The 20,261-nt window shown below is 42.6% G+C and overlaps 1 protein-coding gene across 2 annotated transcripts in view; it reads left to right on the top strand.

Annotated features, from left to right (window-relative positions):
• Positions 1-12,674: 12,674 nt before the first annotated feature.
• TTYH2 (tweety family member 2) overlaps positions 12,675-20,261 on the top strand; it is a 93,784-nt gene continuing 86,197 nt past the window's right edge. For both annotated transcript variants that reach the window (XM_027873155.1, XM_027873156.1), the window contains exon 1: positions 12,675-12,839. In XM_027873155.1, the coding sequence (XP_027728956.1) occupies positions 12,711-12,839 (129 nt within the window). In that variant the 5' untranslated portion in view covers positions 12,675-12,710. The remainder of the gene's footprint in view (positions 12,840-20,261) is intronic.

Here is a 20,261-nt window from a genome sequence, read left to right as displayed (position 1 = left end):
ATAGGAAAAGTGTTAAAAGTGTCTCAAGGTATCTATTGTTGCGTTCTTATGTGTGGGAGTCAATAACACCCACAGGTTCTGCCTTCTGTATCAGTGTAGGGACTGTGGTATGATCCCAAAGTGGGTGTGATTGATTTGAGGTTGGGGTGAATGTTTCATCTGACTACATTTGGCTTGTCTCCAAGTGATAGTTTGGATCCATGTTCAATCAATCTCCCTTGTTATTTGTTACCCTCACTATATGACAAGCCCGTATCTTTTCCAATAAACTCTTTAGAAGTAGGAACAGCTTAATTTTTTGTCTGTCTCCAGTGTCTAGCACATAGCTGCATAACGTCTGTTGATTTTTTTAAGTCATTGGTAATATGCTGCAGCTTACTTACGCAAACGTGTCTTTCCATTGCCTTTTGGATTACCTGTGATTGTTGTTTTTTTTTTTTATTATGAGGTCATAGTCACTATTCCTAGATACTGTTTAATAGTTGAAAACTGGTAGTTTTCAACTGGAATCCAGCTTGAACCCTCCTCAGTTCTGGACCTAGTTTATTTTCTGTTGGCAACATTTGTCCATGTCGACTAACTCTGGGCTCCCAGCCAGTTTTCTTAATCTGGGCAATATGTGCTCTTGACATGATTTTTTCTGAATATGTATAGTCGAACTGTTCAAAAAAATGTTATATTGTTGCCTTTTGTTTTTTCCATCTGTCTGAGTTTCTGATTGTATACCCTCACAGAGAAACCATCCCTTGTAGGAAAAAGTTAAAACAATCGGAAACAAGTACCCTATTTGACCACAGTTCCCTACCCTCACATCTTGCCCACCCCTCCCTTTCCAAGGAAAGGAGGGCAGTGCGTTTCCTCATCTCTTCTCCAGTGCCAAATTGTTCTTAGAATTATACAATATTCAAGTTCATTATGTTATTTTCATTTACATTATTTTAGTCATTGAGTATATTTTTTTCCTGGTTCTCTCTATCATTTCAAAGAATTTTGCATGTTTCTCTTAATTTCTCATATTCCCCAGATTCTTTTGACACAACATTTGATTTGTTCAGCCATTTTCTAATCAACAGGTTTCCACTTTGTTTCTGGATTTTTTCGCTACCACAAAAAGTGCTACTGTGAATATTTTGGTATATAGGATCCTTTTCAAAAAAAACTTGTAAATAAATGTTGCAGTTCTAATAACTAAGATTCTCAGTATCAGTCTTGGAGGCTAAAAAATTAAACTGTTACTTTGATATGTGTGTTACATAAGAAAAGTTAACAAAATAACATCTAAAGCGATACGTGACTATAGTTTGTGCTTTGTATTTCTTAGGTTTGGGCCTTTGATATGATATGACATAGTAGTCTCAAAAACTTTTTTTGATCATGCACTCCATCAGTTAAAAAAAAATATTTAATGTGCACTTCTAATATTTATAAATTTCTTACATATACTGTTGTACTTATGTACGGTATTGAAAAAAAATAGAAATTTAATAGGATTCAGATTTTAAGTAGTCTTTTGGCTAATTGTAGACCCTTTTGGTCTTGTTAAAATATTAACATTTTGGGGGGGCAGGTAGGTGGCACAGTGCATAGAGCACCGGCCCTGAAGTCAGGAGGACCTGAGTTCAAATGCGGCCTCAGACCAAACACTTGACACTTCCTAGCTGTGTGACACTGGGCAAATCACTTAACCCCAATTTCCTAAAAAAAAAAGAAAAAAATTAGCATTTTTATTAAGAGCAAAGTGATTGGATATGCTTCATTTTAAAAAATTTAACACTTGAAATAGCAATTCAAAGGTCCAGTTCTAAATTTATTTTGATACTTGGTTTTAATGACTATCAATATCTGAAGACACATAGATCTAAAAGGAAGAAATACACCATTGGCTACATTTGCTAAATCACAGTACTCATTTTTCGCTAATGCAAAAGTTTTTCTTGAAATTCAGCTAGTAAATTTCCATCTTCCTTAATGTCAGTGAGTTCTTGGAAAATAAAGGGTTGCATTTCTATATTTTTAACAAATAAGTTCACAATCCACTGTGCACTGGGAGTGACACTTGTTTTGCATAAACTGGGTTGCCCCTTGAAAGTTCTAATATTATATCCCAGTGGGATATTACATCCCTTGGCATCCCACTTTGGAGACACAGATCTAGGAGTTCACTGTCTTCTATTTGACAGGGAGGGAAGGGTAAACATTTGGTAGGTCACTAGGTGGAGCTATGTCACAATGAAAGAAAAGCAACCCATTGTTTGAATTTAAAGTAGAATCGTCCAGAAATTAACTACATCCAAAACAAAAATATTTGACCCCAAAGGTAAAAGAGAACCACTGGAGTTTATTGAGTACGAAAGTAACTTGGTCAGGCTGGTACTTTAGGAAAATCACTTTGGCAGCTGTATTAAGGGAGAGACTCGAGCAGGGAAACCTAAATAGTCTTGAGGCTCTTACGAAGTTATTCTTTCCGCATCTCGACTTTCCCCATTGTGGTTTCCATATATTGTGAGTTCGAATAATAAAGTGGGAATTTGGGGGGAATTTTTCAGAAGCCATAGACATTCGAAGACCAGCAGACAACACAACCTATAACCAAATACTTAAACGTTACAATAAGGTACTGCAAACACCCCATAAAAGAAAAAAAAAATCAGACTTTTTCTCTAGTACGTAGGGAGGGCCAAAAAGTTTTATGTGGATTTTCCAGATCTCTGGGTGCTGTTCCCCTAACCCTCACAATGTAGAAGAGATGACTAGAAGTCAAGGCAAAAGGAGATGAAAACCTCAACTAGGTTTAATGATCTTGTCAGGAGAGAGAAGAGAGTTGTGAAAGATTTGGAGGTGTTGATCATATGGAGATTTGGCAACTGATTGAATATGTGGAGAGAAGAATGAAGAGGCCAGGATAACACTGAATTTGCAAAACCTAAGTGACTGAAAGGATGGTGGTTCCTATGACAGAAATGGGGACCTTCAGAAAAGAGATTTGAGGGGAAGATGATCCGGTTTTGGACATATGAATTGGAGAACTGTAACTAGCAAGGGAGAGACTAGGGTTAGATATATAGATTTGGGTGTCATCTGCAGAGAGATAATTAAACTCAAGGGAGCTGGTAAGATCCTCATATAAGAGAAAATAGAAGAGGGCCCAGGCAGAACCCTAGGGAACGTACACAGTGAACATGATACGGATGATCCAGCAGAAACAGACAGGTAGGAGAACCAAGAGAGACAGCATTGACAGTGCCAGATGCTGCAGAAAGATCAACTGGGATGAGAGTTGGAAAAAGTCCATTATATTTGGCAATTAAAGAGATCATTGGTTACTTTGGAGAGTCCTAAATGATGAGGTTGGGTGAGAGATTGTAAATTAAGAAGTGAGAGGAGAGATGTAACCACTTTTTTCTAGGAGTTTGGTTGTGAAAGGAAGGAAAGATTTGGGACAGTAAGTTGAGGAGATGGTAAGCTGTAATAAAGGATTTTTTGTTTAGTTTTTTTTAGGATGAGGAAGGTAGCAGTGTTTGTAGGTAACTGGGAAGGAACCAGCAAATAGAGTAAGAAGAATACAGAGAGGAGAATATGAGTATGGGGACAATCTGTTTGAGAAGATGGGAGGGGGCAGGCTCAAGGGTAATGGTAGAGAGACTGACATTGGTAAGGAGAAGGGTCATGTTTTCCTAAGAAACTGGAGTTAAGGAGAGTATAAGCAAAGATAACAACAGATAGAGAAGAGGAACCTCACAGTCTCTCTTTTCTCAGTAACTTATTAGCCCAAGTCCTCAGCTGAGATAATCAGGATAGGGAATGGTTAGGGAGTCTTGAAAGAAGAGGCCGTTTGGAACAGTCTCAGTGGAGTAGGATAAAGAACCAGTGGAGGAGATATAAAAAAGATTGGTGAGGACTCAGTTGAGGGTAGTTAACATAAACTTGTAATGATCCAGTTGGCTGGCTACATAGATAGCAGAGACTTGAATTGAGTAACTGGAGGGTCAAGATTGGGAATTAAGGAAAGTGAGGCAAGACCAGGGTTAACAACCCAGGAAACTTCTGAAAGATTTCAAGGCTTGGCAGAAGAGATGGAATGATAGGAGATTATAACCTGATAATGGGATTTAGACCTCTCACAACCTAGCCTTGGTGTACCTTTCCATTCTTATATATTATTGTCTTACGCATTAATTGAGATGTTAATAGAATTATTGATACTATCTTATTATGCATTAGTCCCTTTCTTACACAATATGGTCCAAGTGATCTGGCTTCCCTGCTGTTATTATTCATTTAAAAAAAAAAAACTCCCCCCTCACTTCAGCTTCTTATGATCTTCATTTCCTTCCAAACTTAAGTATTATCTAAGAAATGAAGCCTTTTCTGATTTCTTCCCTCAAGCTATTAGTGCTCCCCCCCCCACCCAAAAAAATTTTACGTTGCATTTATTTTGAATGGATTACTTAAATGTATATTGTCTCCCCAGAGAGAGCGTAAGCTCCTTGAGGATAGGAATTGTTTCATTTTAGCCTTTCTTTCCTCCACATCTAGCCTTGAACAAGTCATTTAACCTCTCTAGGCCTCAGTTTCCTCATCTGTAAAATGAAGGTGTTAAGAGTAACTGGACACAGTCAGTCCCTTCCACCTCTAGAACAGTGTCTTCTATTTCTTTGGTTTTGTCTCCAAAACAGCCAATACAGAGTAAACATTTTAGGGCCTCAGTCAATGTTGTTGAATGACTAAAATGAAATCGCTGGAGGTCTCGGGAAAATACCTAAGGGAGGAAGTAGAATGAAGATCCTGAGGTGCTTTTGCCAGCCAACTTTCTCATCCCTTCAAAATAACAGGAAGTTGGAGAGATATGGGGCATTGGATTTGTAGTACACACCTCTTTTATTTAAAACTGCCCAATATTTTGTCTGGAATCTTCAACAGATATATTAATAACACTAACAGAGCTTTTAGAATTTTTCCAAATGCCACATTATAGAATAAATGACAAATGACTTCCTCAGGAAGAGGTCAGGCAACTAGGTGGCACAGTGGTTAGAATGCCAGTCCTGGAGTCAGGAACATTCTGGCCTCAGACACTTCCTAGCTGTGTGACCCTGGGCAAGTCACTTAACCCTATTTGCCTCAGTTTCCTCATCTATAAAATGAGCTGGAGAAGGAAATGGCAAACCACTCCAGTATCTTTGCCAAGAAAATGTCAAATGGGGTCACAAAGAGTCAGACATGACTGAACAATAACAACAATACAAGTGGAAGGTGGAATGTTAGTGATGGGGAAGAGCTAGCAGGTCAGTCTGACGGGAAATTAGTATATGGAGGTGAATAATATGAAATTAGACTAGAAGAGTAGTTAGGAGCTAGATGGTGGAGATCTTTATATGCCAGGCTGAAGAGTTTGCATTTTACCCTAAAGACAGTTGGGATATTGAAGATTTCTGAGCAGGGGAGTGACATGGTTGGATGTGTTTTTGGAATATCAGTTTAGTAACTAAAGAGAAAGGGATCAGACAGAACATAGGGAGAGCAGTTAATAGACGTGTTACTTACTCCATCCAGAGGTGAGGAGGGCATGAACTAGGGTAGGGACTGTGTGAATAGGAGGGGGAAGGAGTCACAGGATATGGAAGAAGAAAGGGCAAGATTAGAAATGGGGAGATAGAAAAGGAGGACATAAATATTTATTCTGCATTATTGTGTTTAAATTCTCAAACAAGACACTCCATCTCCTGACTCGGAATTTTTGCTGGCTATGCTTCATGCCCAGAATGCTCTCTAGATTCCCTGGCTTCTTTCAAGTCCCAGCTAAAATCCCACCTTCTATAGGAATCTTGTACAGATCCCCCTTAATTCTAGTGCTTTCTTTATTGATTATTCCTTTTTTCCCCCAACCCCTTTATTTTAATTTTAATTTTACTTTTTTAACATTTTTTTAAATTTTGAGTTCCAGATTCTACTTCAAGGCAAGCAGTTTGATATAGATTATGCATGTGAAGTGATGCAAAATATTTCCATATTAGCCATGTTGCGAAAGAAAACACAGAGCTAAAAAAGAAAAAGTAAAAAAAAAAAAAAAGCATGCTTCAATCTACATCCAGGCTTCATGTTTTTTCTGGAGGTGGATAGCATTTTTCATCATAAGACCTTCAGAATTGTCTTGGATATATTGATTATTTCCAATTTATCCTGTTTATATCTTGGTGGGCATAGTTGTTTTCATGTTGTTTCCTCCATTAGCTTGGAAGCTCCTTGAGAGCAGGGAATATCTTTTATCTTTCTTTGTATCCCCAACATTTAACTGATGCTTAATAAATATTTATTGGGGGCAAAAAAAAAAGAGTTCTAGTATATTCTTATTCTCCCACTACCAACCCACATACCCTGTTCCTCATATGTATATGCCCATGGTGGGAGATTTAGGAAGGGGATAGGAGATTTTATCATGATCATCATGGTGATTGTAATGATAAAATTTGTAGATTCCACCAGATATGGATGTGTTTAAGGGCCGGAGAGATGGCTAGGAAGAAACTAGAGAAACCACCAGCATATAATTCCGGCAGGGGTGTCATTAATCACTGCCAAAGTCCCCTCTGTACCGTATAGAACACTGAGACCCTGCTTAACTGGTGCTGCAGAGACAGCCAGCTATTGGCTCCTCATTTTTGCTGCTTCCCCAGAATTGCTGACCTTGGAGTATTGATAGCAATCAGACAGAAGGGCTGGACCCTGGGGCCCTTCTAAGGCAAACAGGTGGGACAAGGAAGGAATCTTTAGGAGGATGCATAACACAAACACTTCTCTTTGGGAATCCGCCAATACCTGTTATACCTATTTTCCCCCCAATCCAGCCTCCCCTTGCCAGCCATCCAAACCAGGCAGTGCTTTTACAAGGGATCCCATCAAAGCCAACCAGATGACAGCTAATATTAAATTGTCTTTTGTTTCTGCAAGGCAGGCCAGGGCAGAGTTGTGTATATAAAATGATGGAATCTTAGAGTTGGTGGGGCCCCTTCTACAAATCTGGCACACAGCTGGCAAATTGATATCCCTAAAAAACACAGGTTTGTGTGACTTCCCTAAGTCAAAAATCTTCCTTGGTTCTTTATTGCCTCTAGGATAAGATATAAACTCCCCAGTCTAGCATTTAAAGCCTTCCACAATTTGGCTGCCACTTACCTTTCAAGTCATTTTACATTTTTCATCTTTATACCCACAGTCTACCTGATCTATTAGCTTTTCCTTGCATGATGGTTTTTTTTCTCCCATCATCTTGCCTTTGAACAGGTAGTTTTCCATGCCTGCTGTGTAATGCTGTATCCATTGAGCCACTCAGCTGCCCCACTTGCATGCCTTTGTACAAATGGTCAGCCATTCCTAGAAGGTCCTTTCTGACTTTTCTTAGATTCTCCAGCTTCCTTCCATACATGATTCAGGTGAGGCTTATAGATGAAGCCTTTTGGGATGCTCCCAGTTGTTAGTGCTCTCTCCCACTTTAAGTTATGTGTTCATTGGGTACATGCATTCTCCCAATAGAATGTAAACCTTGAAGAAAAACTGCTTCCTTTTTATCTCTGATGCTCCAACATCTAACACAGGGCCTTCCATAGGGTAGGCACTTAATAAATATTTGTTGAATTTTATCATAGGCTCATAGACTAGCTGAAAGGATCTTAGAGGTCATCTAGTCAAACCCCTTCATTTTTTTGGATGAGAAAACTGAGGAGTTCCAGAGAGGTTAAGTCATTTGTGCAAAGTCACACAGCTATTAAAGGCAGCTAGGTGGTGCAGTGGATAGAGTGCCAAGCCTGAAATCAGGAAGACCTGAGTTCAAATCTAGCTTCAGATACTAGCTGTGTGACCCTGGGCAAGTTATTTAACCCTATTTGTCTCAGTTTCTCCATCTGTCAGATGAGCCGGAGAAGGAAATGGCAAATCATTCCAGTATCTTTGCCAAGAAAACCCCAAATGGGGTCATGAAGAGTTGGACACAACAGAACAACACACAGCTAATAATTGGCAGACCAAAGATTCAAACTGAGGTACTTTGATTTCAAATCCAGATCCTACCACTGCTTCATGTGAGGTACATTGAAGTGAATTTCTGGCGTATGCTCCATTGTCTATGGAATTATGTTTCAAATATGTCCTGAAAAAGTGACAAATGTCTTAGAGTCTTCCTTCTCACCTATCCTGTAATCCAGTTAGTAGCCACGTCCTGCCTGGTCTGTCTCTAGACCACGTCTGAAATCCATCCTTTCTCTCTCTGCCTACTCAACTACCACCATGAAATGTTAGTGCTTGCTCTAATCTCACTCCAGAATTTTTGCAATAGTTTTTTTTTGGTTTTTTTTTTTTTTTGCAATTGGGGTTAAGTGACTTGCCCAGGGTCACACAGCTAGTAAGTGTTAAGTGTTTGGTCTGAGGACAGATTTGAACTCAGGTCCTCATGACTTCAGGGCCGATACTCTATCCCCTGTACCACCTAGCTGCCCCGAAATAGTTTTCTAAATGCCTCCAATCTTTTTCCCTTCTAGTTTATACTTCACCAGGTATCAAAATAGTTTTCTTATCTTAGGGGTCCTACTATATCACTCCCCTGTTCAAAATCCTTCCGTGGCTCCTTTGTGGCTTGAGGATAAAGTACCAACTCAGCCTGGCATTTAAGGTTTTCCACAGTCTGGTTCCAATCTGCCTTTGCAACTTTATGATACTTCCCTCCACCCACTCTATGTTCCAGCCAAACTGGACTCCTGTCCATTTCCTAATAGAAAAAAAAAAACCATTCCTTGAATTCACCAAGAACTCTCCTGCTTCCTTACTTCTCAAGGAATATTCCACATTCCTGGACTATATTCTCTTCTGGTGTTAGCTAGTAGAAATCTTTCTCTACCTTCAGACTCCAACTTGAGTTACTTCAATTCAATTCAACATTTATTAAATCCTTATACAAAAACAGAGATCCTCCCATTGAGGAGCTAATATTCTACTTTTTCTCCCCTCCCTCCATTACCAACCTCCAAAGAAAGTGATCTTTCCTTTCTCAAGTGTTTAGAACACCTTGTTTGAATCTCTTCTTTGCCTAGTATTACACTTAATTGCTGTTCATATAGTGCTCCACCCCTGCGCCTCTAGGTCCAGGGCATGAGCTTTGGTATTTTTCTTCTATATAGGTTTAGCATCTAGCACAGAGCCTTGTACACTATAGGTGTTTATTAAATATTGTTGTTGTTCAGTTGTGTCTGATTCTTCATGACCCCATTTGGAGTTTTCTTGGCAAAGATACTGGAATGGTTTACCATTTCCTTCTCCAGCTCATTTGATAGGTGAGGAAACTAAGGCAAACAGGTTTAATTGACTTGCCCAGGGTCACACAGCTAGGAAATGTCTGAGGCCATATTTGAATTAAAGATGGGTCTTCCTGATTCCAGGCCCAGCACTCATGCTCTATGCCACCTAGCTGCCCTTATAAATATTACCTGAATTGAATTAAGCTTTTCCTAATTCTCACTTTACCCTGCCCCCAATTGCCAGTCCAATTTCTCCCTCTTCAAAGTATTGTGCACTTCTTTGTGCATTTAAAATGTAAGCTCCTTGAGGGCAGGCACTATTTCATTTTTATTTCACAGAATCTTATCTTTGCCTTTGCATTCCCAGCTGTGCCTTGTGGCCAGTTGACACTTGTTAAAGTGTTTTATTGACTTGGTTTGTGGTGTATTGTCCCCTTACCCCACTAACCTTCTGGACCTGGAGGGCAGTAGTCCTAGAAAGTGGTTAGAAAGTGAGGTAATCCTCAATACAAACTGACTAAACACAAACTGGCTCTTCAGAGAGAAAAGGGACTGGGGTGGTGGAGGGGGAGGAAGGGGGAGGAGGAGAGGGCAGAGAGAAGGAGAGAGAGTAGAGAAAAGAGAGTAGGGACCAGAGAAAAGACTTTTACCCTTAACCAGCCCCCAGAAAGGAGATAGGAAAATCCTGAGAAGGATTAAGTTTTGCTCCTAATCCAGCTGGCCAGAAGGCGCAGAAAGGATTGAGTGTCCTCAGGCTGCTCATTCTACACTCTATTTCAGCTACCCCACAGGGTAAGGATGTGGATTCTGTCCTGGCCCCAAAACTATCTAGGTGAACTGGGGCAAATCTTGCATTACCTAATGGCATAGTTTTATTAGGAGGAAGGTGCATTATAAATTTTAAGTGCTATAAAAAATGTGAAGCAAATTATTATTGCTAATCAAGAGGGAAACTGAATTGTGGTTGGGGAATGGGAGTGGAGGATCTGTAGATTACAAGAGTTAGCAGCCTATTGAGCACCAAGCTAAGCAACACCCCCCGGTGGGCTGCAAGCATAGGAAGAGACAGAGAAAGGGAGAGAATCAGTTGCAGTACATTGCTGTGGCTTATATGTACTGCTTTTCATCCAGAAGGAAAGGAGTGAAGCAGTTGCAGTGGGGAATGGGAAAAGGAAGATACTATATAAACTGTGAGGTGGAGAGTGATTCACTGACATGGAATCTCAGCAGTCATGATTGAACAAGAATCTTCCTTATAACATTCCTGGATGGGAAGATAGTGTCAGGGCAGAGAATGAAAGAAGAGAGAGGTCTATGTGGTGTATTTCCTATTTCTGCCTGCTCATACCTTAATCTGTTAGCCCTTCACTCTCTCCTATCCTTGTTGGATCACTCATAATATAGAGGAAGTATCATGGATTAGCAGTTTAGAGCTCCAATCCCACTTTTAAAATTTAATAGCTGTAATAACAGTAACATCTACTCCTCATAGGCTATGCTAACTTTTCCCTTGAAAGTTAACGAAAACACCTTCAAAACTTAATTGATCCATGGAACTAAGGCTCAAACCAGAGGTTCCCAAACTTATTTGGCCTACTACCCCCTTTTCAAAAAAATTACTCAGTGCTCCTCCCCCTCCCCCAGAAATCTACTTTCTTTAACCCTTTAATTTTTTTTAAATTTGAGTCATTTCAAAAAATATATAATTTTTTTAATGTCACATCTTAAATTCATTAATTTATTGTAAATTTGTGGGTTTTTTCCTGCATTGAAATTTTGATGATGTGATATTGTATCATGTAACAGTATAGTATCATATTGTAAACAAGTCATTCCACACACATATTCTTGCTGATGCATGCTGGACTTCCCCACAAATCGAGATAGGCTCACCTGCCAACACTTGCTTGTTAAGACCTGCCGGCAGACTTGACCACTGCTAGGTTATGACTGGCATTTTCTGTGGGTTTTTTTTGAAAAACAATGTAATCACTACAACTTTAACTCTGTCACACAACAGATGAAACATGTATGAACCGTTTTTCAAAATTCTCTTCTCTTCTTTCCTTATGTCCACTACTCCCTTATTTTTATTCAATACCTCCTAATTGCACCTGAGGCTACTACTGCCCCACCCTCACCCCCACCCCACCCCCACATTGTTCCAGCACCCCTCAGGGGACAGTATCACCCACTTTGGGAACCTGTGGCTCAAACCAAAGTGTCCCAGTCACCGAAGGCATGAAAAGCCCAGTGCAAGAAGTTCCTCAAGCTGATGGACTACAACCCACCTACCTCCAGGAGTGAATACCCTCTCCTGATAAGGCTAATCTCCATATGGAGAGGAAGGGAGCAGCATCCTCCTGAATTCAGTCTTTGCTGAATAGCCACTCCTTTGCCATTTTGTTAAATCAGCTTCCTTTAGTCAAATGTTATCTGGTCTAGGAGTGTCTCATGATTTCAATCCCTAGCTTGAACCATCTGACTGTCGGGTCTGGCCCAGAGTAATAGCTATGCCACAATGGCCATCACTTCATCTTCAAACCTTAGTCTCCTCAGCTATAAAATGGAGATAAATAAACCATGCATTACCTACCTCACAGGGTTGTGAGAAAAGCCCTACTTAAATACCAGATATTATTATCGTGGTTAATTTTGCCTGGATGCTCACAATGTGTTAAATGCCCCTTCTGGATATGCCCCCTCCCCCCTTCACCCCAGGGCCTAAGAGTAGTCAGTCCCTCCTCTGGGTCTGGCTAGCTAATAATTATAATCAGCAGTATAAAGTAGTGATGAGTAAGACTGGAAGTAATGATAAATGTCTGCAAGAAAGACATCTGGTAGACACATTGATGATTAGGGGATGATAAAGCTTTGGAAGGCAACTCATGCCAACCTGAGGCAGCATGGCTTAGTAGTGGACCCCAGCACTGGACTTGAAGTGAGGAAGTCATGAGTTCAAATCCTGTCTAAGCCATTTACTAGCTGTGTGACCCTAGCGCTCTGTGCCTCAGTTTCCTCATCTGTAACTAAATCTATAATAGTTTTATGCCCCTGTTCAAACTTGTTGTAGAGCCTTGGGTAAGTTACTTTTCCGTTGTCTGACCCGGGTCCTGATGACCCAGCTTTAAATCTCAGATCCTGATCCTGCCCAGAAGCGGGGGCAGGGCGGGCGGCAGTAGAGACTTCTTTATTTCCCGGGTCCCTTCATTCACAGGCGCCTCCCTCCCGGAGCCGCGCGGGAGAGCCGAGGGGCGAGGCGGGGCCGGGGGCGCGCGCGGGGGCGGGGGAGAGGGGAGGGATCGGAGAGCCTGCGAGGGATGGTGACGGGAGCGCGCCCCGTGCAGTGGTCTCGGCTGCCGCTGCTGCTGTGCTGGCTGGCGGGACGCACGGACTCACGGACGGACCGGCGGAGGGGCAGGAGCAATGCCGGCCGCCCGGGTGGACTACATCGCGCCCTGGTGGGCCGTCTGGCTGCACAGCTTCCCGCACTTGAGCCTGCGCTTGCAGTCCGTGGATAGCACCTTCAACCCCCAGGACCCCAGTTACCAGGAGGTCAGTGAGTGCGCCCCACACCCCACACTCCGTCCATGTGCAATCCCGGGCGAGGTCTCCAGCCTAGGCTTCTCCTTCCCGTCCTGCTGTCCTTCAGCCCCATTCTCTGCCCCATTCTGCAACCAGCCCTTTGCCTTTTTTTCTCCCTCAGCCCCCCCCCCCCCACCTCCCTTTCCTGGAGACCTGACTCTCTCCCCTACTTGCTCCTCTGCTGCCTCTCGGCTTCCCCCTTTTCCGCCTCCCCTCAGTCTTCCCCTTTCCTCCTCTCCTCCCCCCTCCCCGGGCTTCCCTTCTTTCTGGGACTCTTCCTAAGGTGGGGAAACTGGGAATTAGCGACTGGGAGCATGGGGTGAAAGCGTTAAGGGAGGCAAATCATTTTAGAAACTGAGGTAGCCTCTTTGCCCCAGGGTTTCTTTGCAGTTAGTTTAGGAAGTACGGGAGGGGGCCCTGGAAGGTGGGTAGGGAGGGGCCTGGAGAATATGAAGGAGCTGGCTGCTCCAGTGTAGTTTTAAACAGCTATTCCAGGGTGAGGATCAATGAGTTTATTTTCTTTCCTAATTTCTGGCCTGCTTTGGTGGGAGTAGTTTGGGCTTGAAGAGAGAAGTCCCTCTGGGCTCCTCAGTTCCTTAGTCCCACCACCCCCTAATCTTTCCCACCCTTTCTTTTGTAGTCCTACTGTCTTCTATCTAACTTTTCCATACTCCCTCTTGTAGTCTTACTCCTCCCCTCCCCCTCTATCTTTCCCGCTCCCAGCTTTCTCGATAAGGAACTTACTGTCCCTGACCCTCTTCCCAAATCCCTGTTTGGATTGATGCTTTTCTATTTTTGGGGTTACTTGAATTGAAGACTCTTCTAATGAAGGATATTAAAGTGATACAGCTATCGATCAAACAAGCATTTATTAAGCTCCTACTATGTGCCATGCCCTGTGCTTGGCACTGGGGATCCAAAGACAAATAATGAAGGATAATACAGTGATAAGACTATCAAACAACAAGCATTTATTAAGTCTCCTACTCTGCGCCTTGCTCTGTTCTTGGCACTGGGCCTACAGAGACAAAAGTGATGCAGTCCTTCCTTGCCTTCCAGGAACTTCTGTACTATTGGGGAAGAAACAGCTTGGTGGGCCACCACGACATACAGAACAAATACAAAATAAATACAATGTCTTTTTGAAAGAGCACTGGTAGAGTTAGAAAAAAACTTTTCATCCATGCAGAAGGTAGAGCTTGAGCTGAGTTTTGAAGGATATAAGAGCTTCTAGGAAGAGAACATGAGGAAGAGAGCTCATTCCAAGTATTGGGGCCATACAGTGCAAAGGCTGGAAGATGGAGCAGCATTCTGTGTTAAGAACAGCAAGGAGGCCAATTTGGCCGAACCGTGGAATGTAGAAGGGGAATGATGAGCCAGGAAAGATAGATGGGGGCTGAGGTTCAAAGGGATTTAAAAGTCAGTCATAGGAATTTGCATTTTATCCTAGAGTGGGTTGGGAGCCACTAGAGTTTATTGAGGAAAGGAGGGGAGAGTGACATTATGCTTAAAGGAAAATCAACTTGGCTACTGTGTGAAAGTTGGATTAGAGTGGGAAGAGATTAGAGTCAGAGAGACCAATTAGGAGGCTGTTGCTGTTGCTTGGTGGGAGGAGGGGGGAGTGGAGGAGAGGTAATGCTAAGCCTAGCTGACATTAATGGAGTTTCAGGTATGGTACCTGTTATAGGAGAGCCATAGGTAATCAATTCCTAAACCTGGCAGTGATCTTTAGACTTTATGGCCATCCAACAAGTCACTTCCTTATCTATACAGGAGATAGCACTGGGTAACAGCATGGGACAGCTTCCCCTTTCATTAACATAGTCACTTCCTCCTCTCCTCTCCTTCCTCTTTTATTTCAGGCCCTGGATCAGAAAGCATTAAAGTTGTCTAGAGGCTAATTACACTTTAGGTTCTATCCCCAAGATGCTTATGGCAGCAGAAAGCTGGTGTTAACCCATTGTTTTTTCTACCTGTTTTCCTATTAATTTCCTTTTTTATGTAATATTTTATTTTTTCCCCAATTACATGTCAAAACAATTTTTTGACATTTTTTAAAAAGTTTTGAGTTTGGAATCCTATCCCTACCTCTCCTCCCCCCTTCTTGAGACTCTTGAGCAATTCAACATAGTTTATACCTGTGGAATCATGTAAAACATTTCCATATTAGTCATTTTGTACAAGAAGATACAAATCACCCCCCACCCCCAACATCGCTTTCCTCTCCCCATCCTTCCCCACTACCATCAACACCTTTTTCCCAAAAGAGAGGCTGGAGTTTTAAAATACTATTTCACAGGCCTCTTTTGTCAAAGAATCTTGTATCTAGTCAGTCAACAAGCATTTATTAAGTGCTAATCGTGCATTAAGCTCTGGGAGTGCAAAGAAAGTCAGTAAGATGGCCCCAGTTCTCGGGGAGCTCACATTCTCATGCATGCATAGAAGGTATGTACTGTGTAAATGAAAGGCAATCCCAGATGAGAGGCACTAGCATTTGGGGTGGGGGTGGGAGGTAAGGAAAGGCCATCTGAAAAAAGTGGAATTTGAGCAGTCTTGAAAGAAATGAGGGAGAACATTCCAGGAATGAGAGACAGCCAGTAAAAAAATAAAGAGGGGAGATCGAGTGTTGTATGTGAGAAACATGTGGAGGAGAGCAAAGTGGGAAAAGATTAGAAAGAGGCCAGGTTATATAGGGCTTTAAAAGCCTAACAGGATTTTATATTTTATCCTAGAAGTAACAGGGAGCCTTGGGGTTTATTGAATGGGGGGAGGGTGGGTGATGTTAGACCTGAGCTTTTTAAGATCACAATTTTTTTCATAAACAAATCCATGCATTTCTAATACTTTGAGCATATTCTCTGTCATGTGTGGGTGGTACAGCCGTTTAAAAAGTCTTTAATCTTTAAGATCACTCTGTTAGCTAATGGAAGATAACCTGGAGTGAGGAGAGAGAGTTGAGGCAGAGAAACCAACCAGAAGACTATTGCAATAGTTTAGGTGGAGGTGATGAGACCCTGCTCTGAGAAGGCGGCTGTGTGACTGGAGAGAAGGGGACGTAGAGTAGAGATATGGTGGACAACAGGACTTGGCAGCAGGTTGGGTATGTGGGGAGACTTCATATGAGGAACTGAGCATGATACCAGGACTGTGAGCCTATCTTACTGGAAAGGTGGTGGTTTCCTCAACAGTCACAGAGAACCTGGGAAGAGGGGAGGACTTGGGAGGAAAGATAATGAGTTCTTTTTGGACTTGTTCAGTTTGAGATGTCCAATACACAGTTGGTGATGAAAATCTGGGAGTCTGGGAGAGAGAGCAGGGCTAGAAAAATAACTTGGAGAATTCATTTGCATAGAGATGGTGATTGGACCCTTTGGAACTGATGACTCACCAAATGAGATAATCTAGAGGACAGGACCAAAGATAACCTTGGGAGATACCCAGTTAGTGAGTGTCACCTGAATGAAAATCCAGCAAATGAGGCTGAGAAGAGTTTTTTTTTTAATCAGCTTTAACTGACTCAGGTAGTGTTTCTCCTGCCTCTTGGAACTAGTCTGAGTCTGTGTTTCTTTAGCTGGACCAGTATTATAGGGATGAGGGAGGGAGGAGCAACAGGGTGGAGCTTTTGATATTGCCCTAATCTGTTTAATCAGTGCTCTCTGACCCTTCTAATATGCCAGAGACTTTGACCCCAAGAATTGCTTCCTCTCCATGGGACAGTATGAGCTGCTGGCATTGAAAGGGTATGGGAAAGAGCCCTGGGTCTTTCTTTAGAGCCAGAACCCGAGGTCACATAATCCACTTCCTTCCCTGACAGGAATACAGGGCCTTTCCCTTTTTCTTCCATGGTTGCAGGGAATGTGTGCATGCATGTGTGTGTGTATGTTTGTATGCCTGAACGCTTGCTCACTTTCCCTGCCCTTTCCCCCCTGGTTTGGCTTAGCTCTGTGAAAAGAAAATTTTGGCATCCTCTGGACCCCTGGGCGCCGGTGGAAACTTGTTCTTCTCTCTTTGAGAGGGAAGAGAATAGCAAAGAAACCTTCGGGTGACTGAGTGAAAACAGGCAGGTAGCAGAAACTGGTTTAGGTCCATTGGCCAAACTCTCAACTTGCTATTCCAAGAACCAGTTCTCAAAAATGCTTCTCCCTTCTCTTCCCCCTCCCCCAGCTCAGTCTGTATTCAATCTCAACTTCTCCACAAGAGTACTAATCCAGTGCCTCCATCATGGCACAGAGGTTACCCTCAGTTCTTGGAGGCTGTATCAACAGAATATGAGCTCCATCAGGTATCCCTAAGCTTTGAGGAAGAGCCTAGTATTAGGGGGGGAAGAAACTCATTACCGAAAGATTGATTATTCTGCCACAGTTTCATGAAAACCAGGATATGCAAATTGTAACCCCTTTCTGTCAGGGTAGGGATTTCACACTGATGAAATCAGAAATCCTTGAATTATTCGCTCAGGAACCTACTGTCTAGGGATAGCTCCAGGGAATCTTCTGCTCTCTGTTTATAGATGAAAAAAGGCAGCTCTGGTGATCAAATGTGATTTCCCAGATCAGAAGAGAAACCCTGCCTGGCAGGCTTTTCTGTGTATGCCTAAGGGAGAATCCAGCAGCTGGACTTGGTCAAATAGCACTTAGCTATTTGCTTTGAGTTTAGGAGAAAGGGTGATAGAAGAGGGGCAGCTGGAAATCGGCCTCCTCTTGCCTCCACCCGATTGACTAGCACCAAAAGACAGCCTTTGTCTGGCTAGCACCTGTTACTGGCAGGATTGAACCCACCCCATTCCCTATGGCCAGTTGTTCACCTTTGACTACAGATACAGGACTGCGATAACTTAAGACTTCCCAGAAAGTAAGGCAGAGTCTCTCATAGTCAGGCTGCCTTACTTTTCCCTCTCTGTCTTACCATGTTCCTCCATTGAATTCACTTTTCTCATTCATGTTTGTGCTTGGTGATTGGATAATTCTAGTATGAATCTACTACTGGTTTAGTCTGTGCATCATTATCTAGCCGTCCCCTCTCCCCTTCTCTGGCCTTCTTCCTACCCTTTGAAACGCAGACATACGCAGAAACTGTCAAAGTCTTGACCATACCAGGAGTGCAATCTCTGGCTACTAGTGCCAGTGTGAAGCTTGGGATAGTCTGTCCCCTCTATCCCAGAGCCTCCTGAGGATCTTGTGACTCAGTCCTGTAAATTAGGACAGAAGGCACCTAGATGGTGCCGTGGATAGAGTGCTTGGCCTGGAGTCAGGAAAGACCTGAGTTCAAATCTGGCCTTGGACACTTAGTAGCATTTGGTGTGGTGTGACCCTGGACAAGTCACTTCACCCTGTTTGTCTCAGTTCCTCATCAGTGAAATGATCTGGAGAAGGAAATGGTAAATCACTCCAGTATCTCTGCCAAGAAAACCCCAAATGGGGTCATGAAGAGTCAGACATGACTGAAATAACAGAGCAACAGGAGAGAGGAGTGGTAGTTTTGAGGTGTTCATGTCTTAGGTTGTTAGTTGATTGTTAGCAAATCCCCCACTGGTCATTCTGGAATGATTTGGTCTAATCTGTCAGGACAGGACATAGGATCATAGATCTGGAGGTGAGAGACCTCAGAGGTCATCCAGTTGAACCCCCTTTTTTTGCAAACTGAAGTCCTGGGAGGGTTGATTATTTAACCAAGAGGATGCAGGTCATGAGTAGCAGAGGCAGCACTTGAACCCAGGATACTCCATGGCTTCAGAATTTGTGCCGAAACAACTGAACAACAAAACAACAAATTATTATTATTGTCATTAAGCAGTCGTAAGAGACTGAGCACCCCCTTCTTGTAGAGCTCTGTAGACAGGAAGCTTTAGAAACTAATTGAGAAGGGATGGCTAGGTATCACAGTGAATAGAACACTGCGCCTGGAGTCAGGAGGACCTGAGTTCAAACCCAACCTCAGACACTACTTGTATGACACTGGGCAACTCACTTAACCCCAATTGCCTCCTCAAAACAAAAAGAAGCTAATTGAGAAGACAGAAAACACTTGATTTCATCAGCATATTTTTTTTTTTTTGGCTAAGCAGTGGAGTTAAGTGACTTGCCCATGGTCACACAGCTAGTGAATATTATGTGTCTGAGGTCAGGATTTGAACTCACATCCTCCTGAATCCAGGATAGGTGTTCTAACCAGTGCGCCACCTAGCTGCCCCGTGCATATGTATTCTTTTGACTTGGGTGGGAAGGGGTGAGACAGCTCTCTTCATGTAGAAAAGGGGATATATTTGTTCTTAGCCACCAAAGCAAAACTAGGAGCAGGTTCGTGGGGAGTTGTTGTAAAGAGGCAGATTTTAGCTGGACAAACATCCCAACACAACAGCAGAGAAGGTGATATCCTCCCGTCACTGAAGAGCTTCAGGTTCAGGTCATTCAGGCTCTTGTTGGGAATGTCCTAGAAGAGCATTCTTGTTTAGTTAGGCACAGTTAGACTAGACGGCCTCTTAGGCCTCTTTTAATTCTGAAATTCCAGGATCCTGATTCCCTCTACCCACACAGATTTAATACCCCTCCATGTTCTAGTACCTGGGTTCTTAGCCTGAGTTCCAAGGAACTTTAAAAATATATTTTGTTAGGTCTTATTTCAGTATAATTGAAATTTTCCTTTATAATCTCATGTGTTTTACTCTATACACTCAAAAACATTATTCTGAGGAGTCCACGTCATTGTTCAGTCATTTTTTAGTTGTGTCTGACTCTTCGTGACCCCATTTGTGGTTTTCTAGGCAAAGATACTAGAGTGGTTTTCTTCAACTCATTTGACAAAAGAGGAAATTGGGGCAAACAGGATCAAGTGACTTGCCCAGGGTCACACAGCTAGTAGACGTCTGTGGTCAGATTTGAGGCAGGTCATCCTGCTTCTAGCCCCAGCACTATACCTACTCTAGCTTCCTCTAAAATGGTGCCATCAGGGAAGGTTTTCTGGGGGACATAATAATTGAATAGGGTCTTAAAGAAAAAGGGGGACTTAGAATGGTGGTAGAAAAGACCATGGGAAGTTATTTCAAGTTCTATGGTGTAGGCAGTCAGATGAGTGGGAATACTACCAACCTTACTAAGGTCCTTGTTCTCTCATTCCTCCTTGGGTGACTATGGGTCATTCCTTCTTGATGGTATGTTGAAGGATCCAAGTCCTGAAGGTTCCCTGACTGCTGGAGTTGGTTCCCAGCTATGACCTGGACAGTTAATCGTAGGGCCTCTTGGTAGCATCCTTGTAGGGAAAGAAGCCTGAATCTAGGCTATTGACCTGGCTTTGGCAATTTCCGTGGGACAACAAGCACAGGCGTGGGAGCCACAGGGAAGCGCAATATAGGAACAGGCTCAGAATCCAATAGGAACCTGGCTTGGGGACTGACAG

This window comes from Vombatus ursinus, unplaced genomic scaffold (assembly GCF_900497805.2).
Source record: "Vombatus ursinus unplaced genomic scaffold, bare-nosed wombat genome assembly UNPS02014801.1, whole genome shotgun sequence".
Classification (NCBI taxonomy): domain Eukaryota; kingdom Metazoa; phylum Chordata; class Mammalia; order Diprotodontia; family Vombatidae; genus Vombatus; species Vombatus ursinus.
Note: the sequence above shows the minus strand (reverse complement) of the source record. Positions and strands in the feature narration are given on the sequence as shown.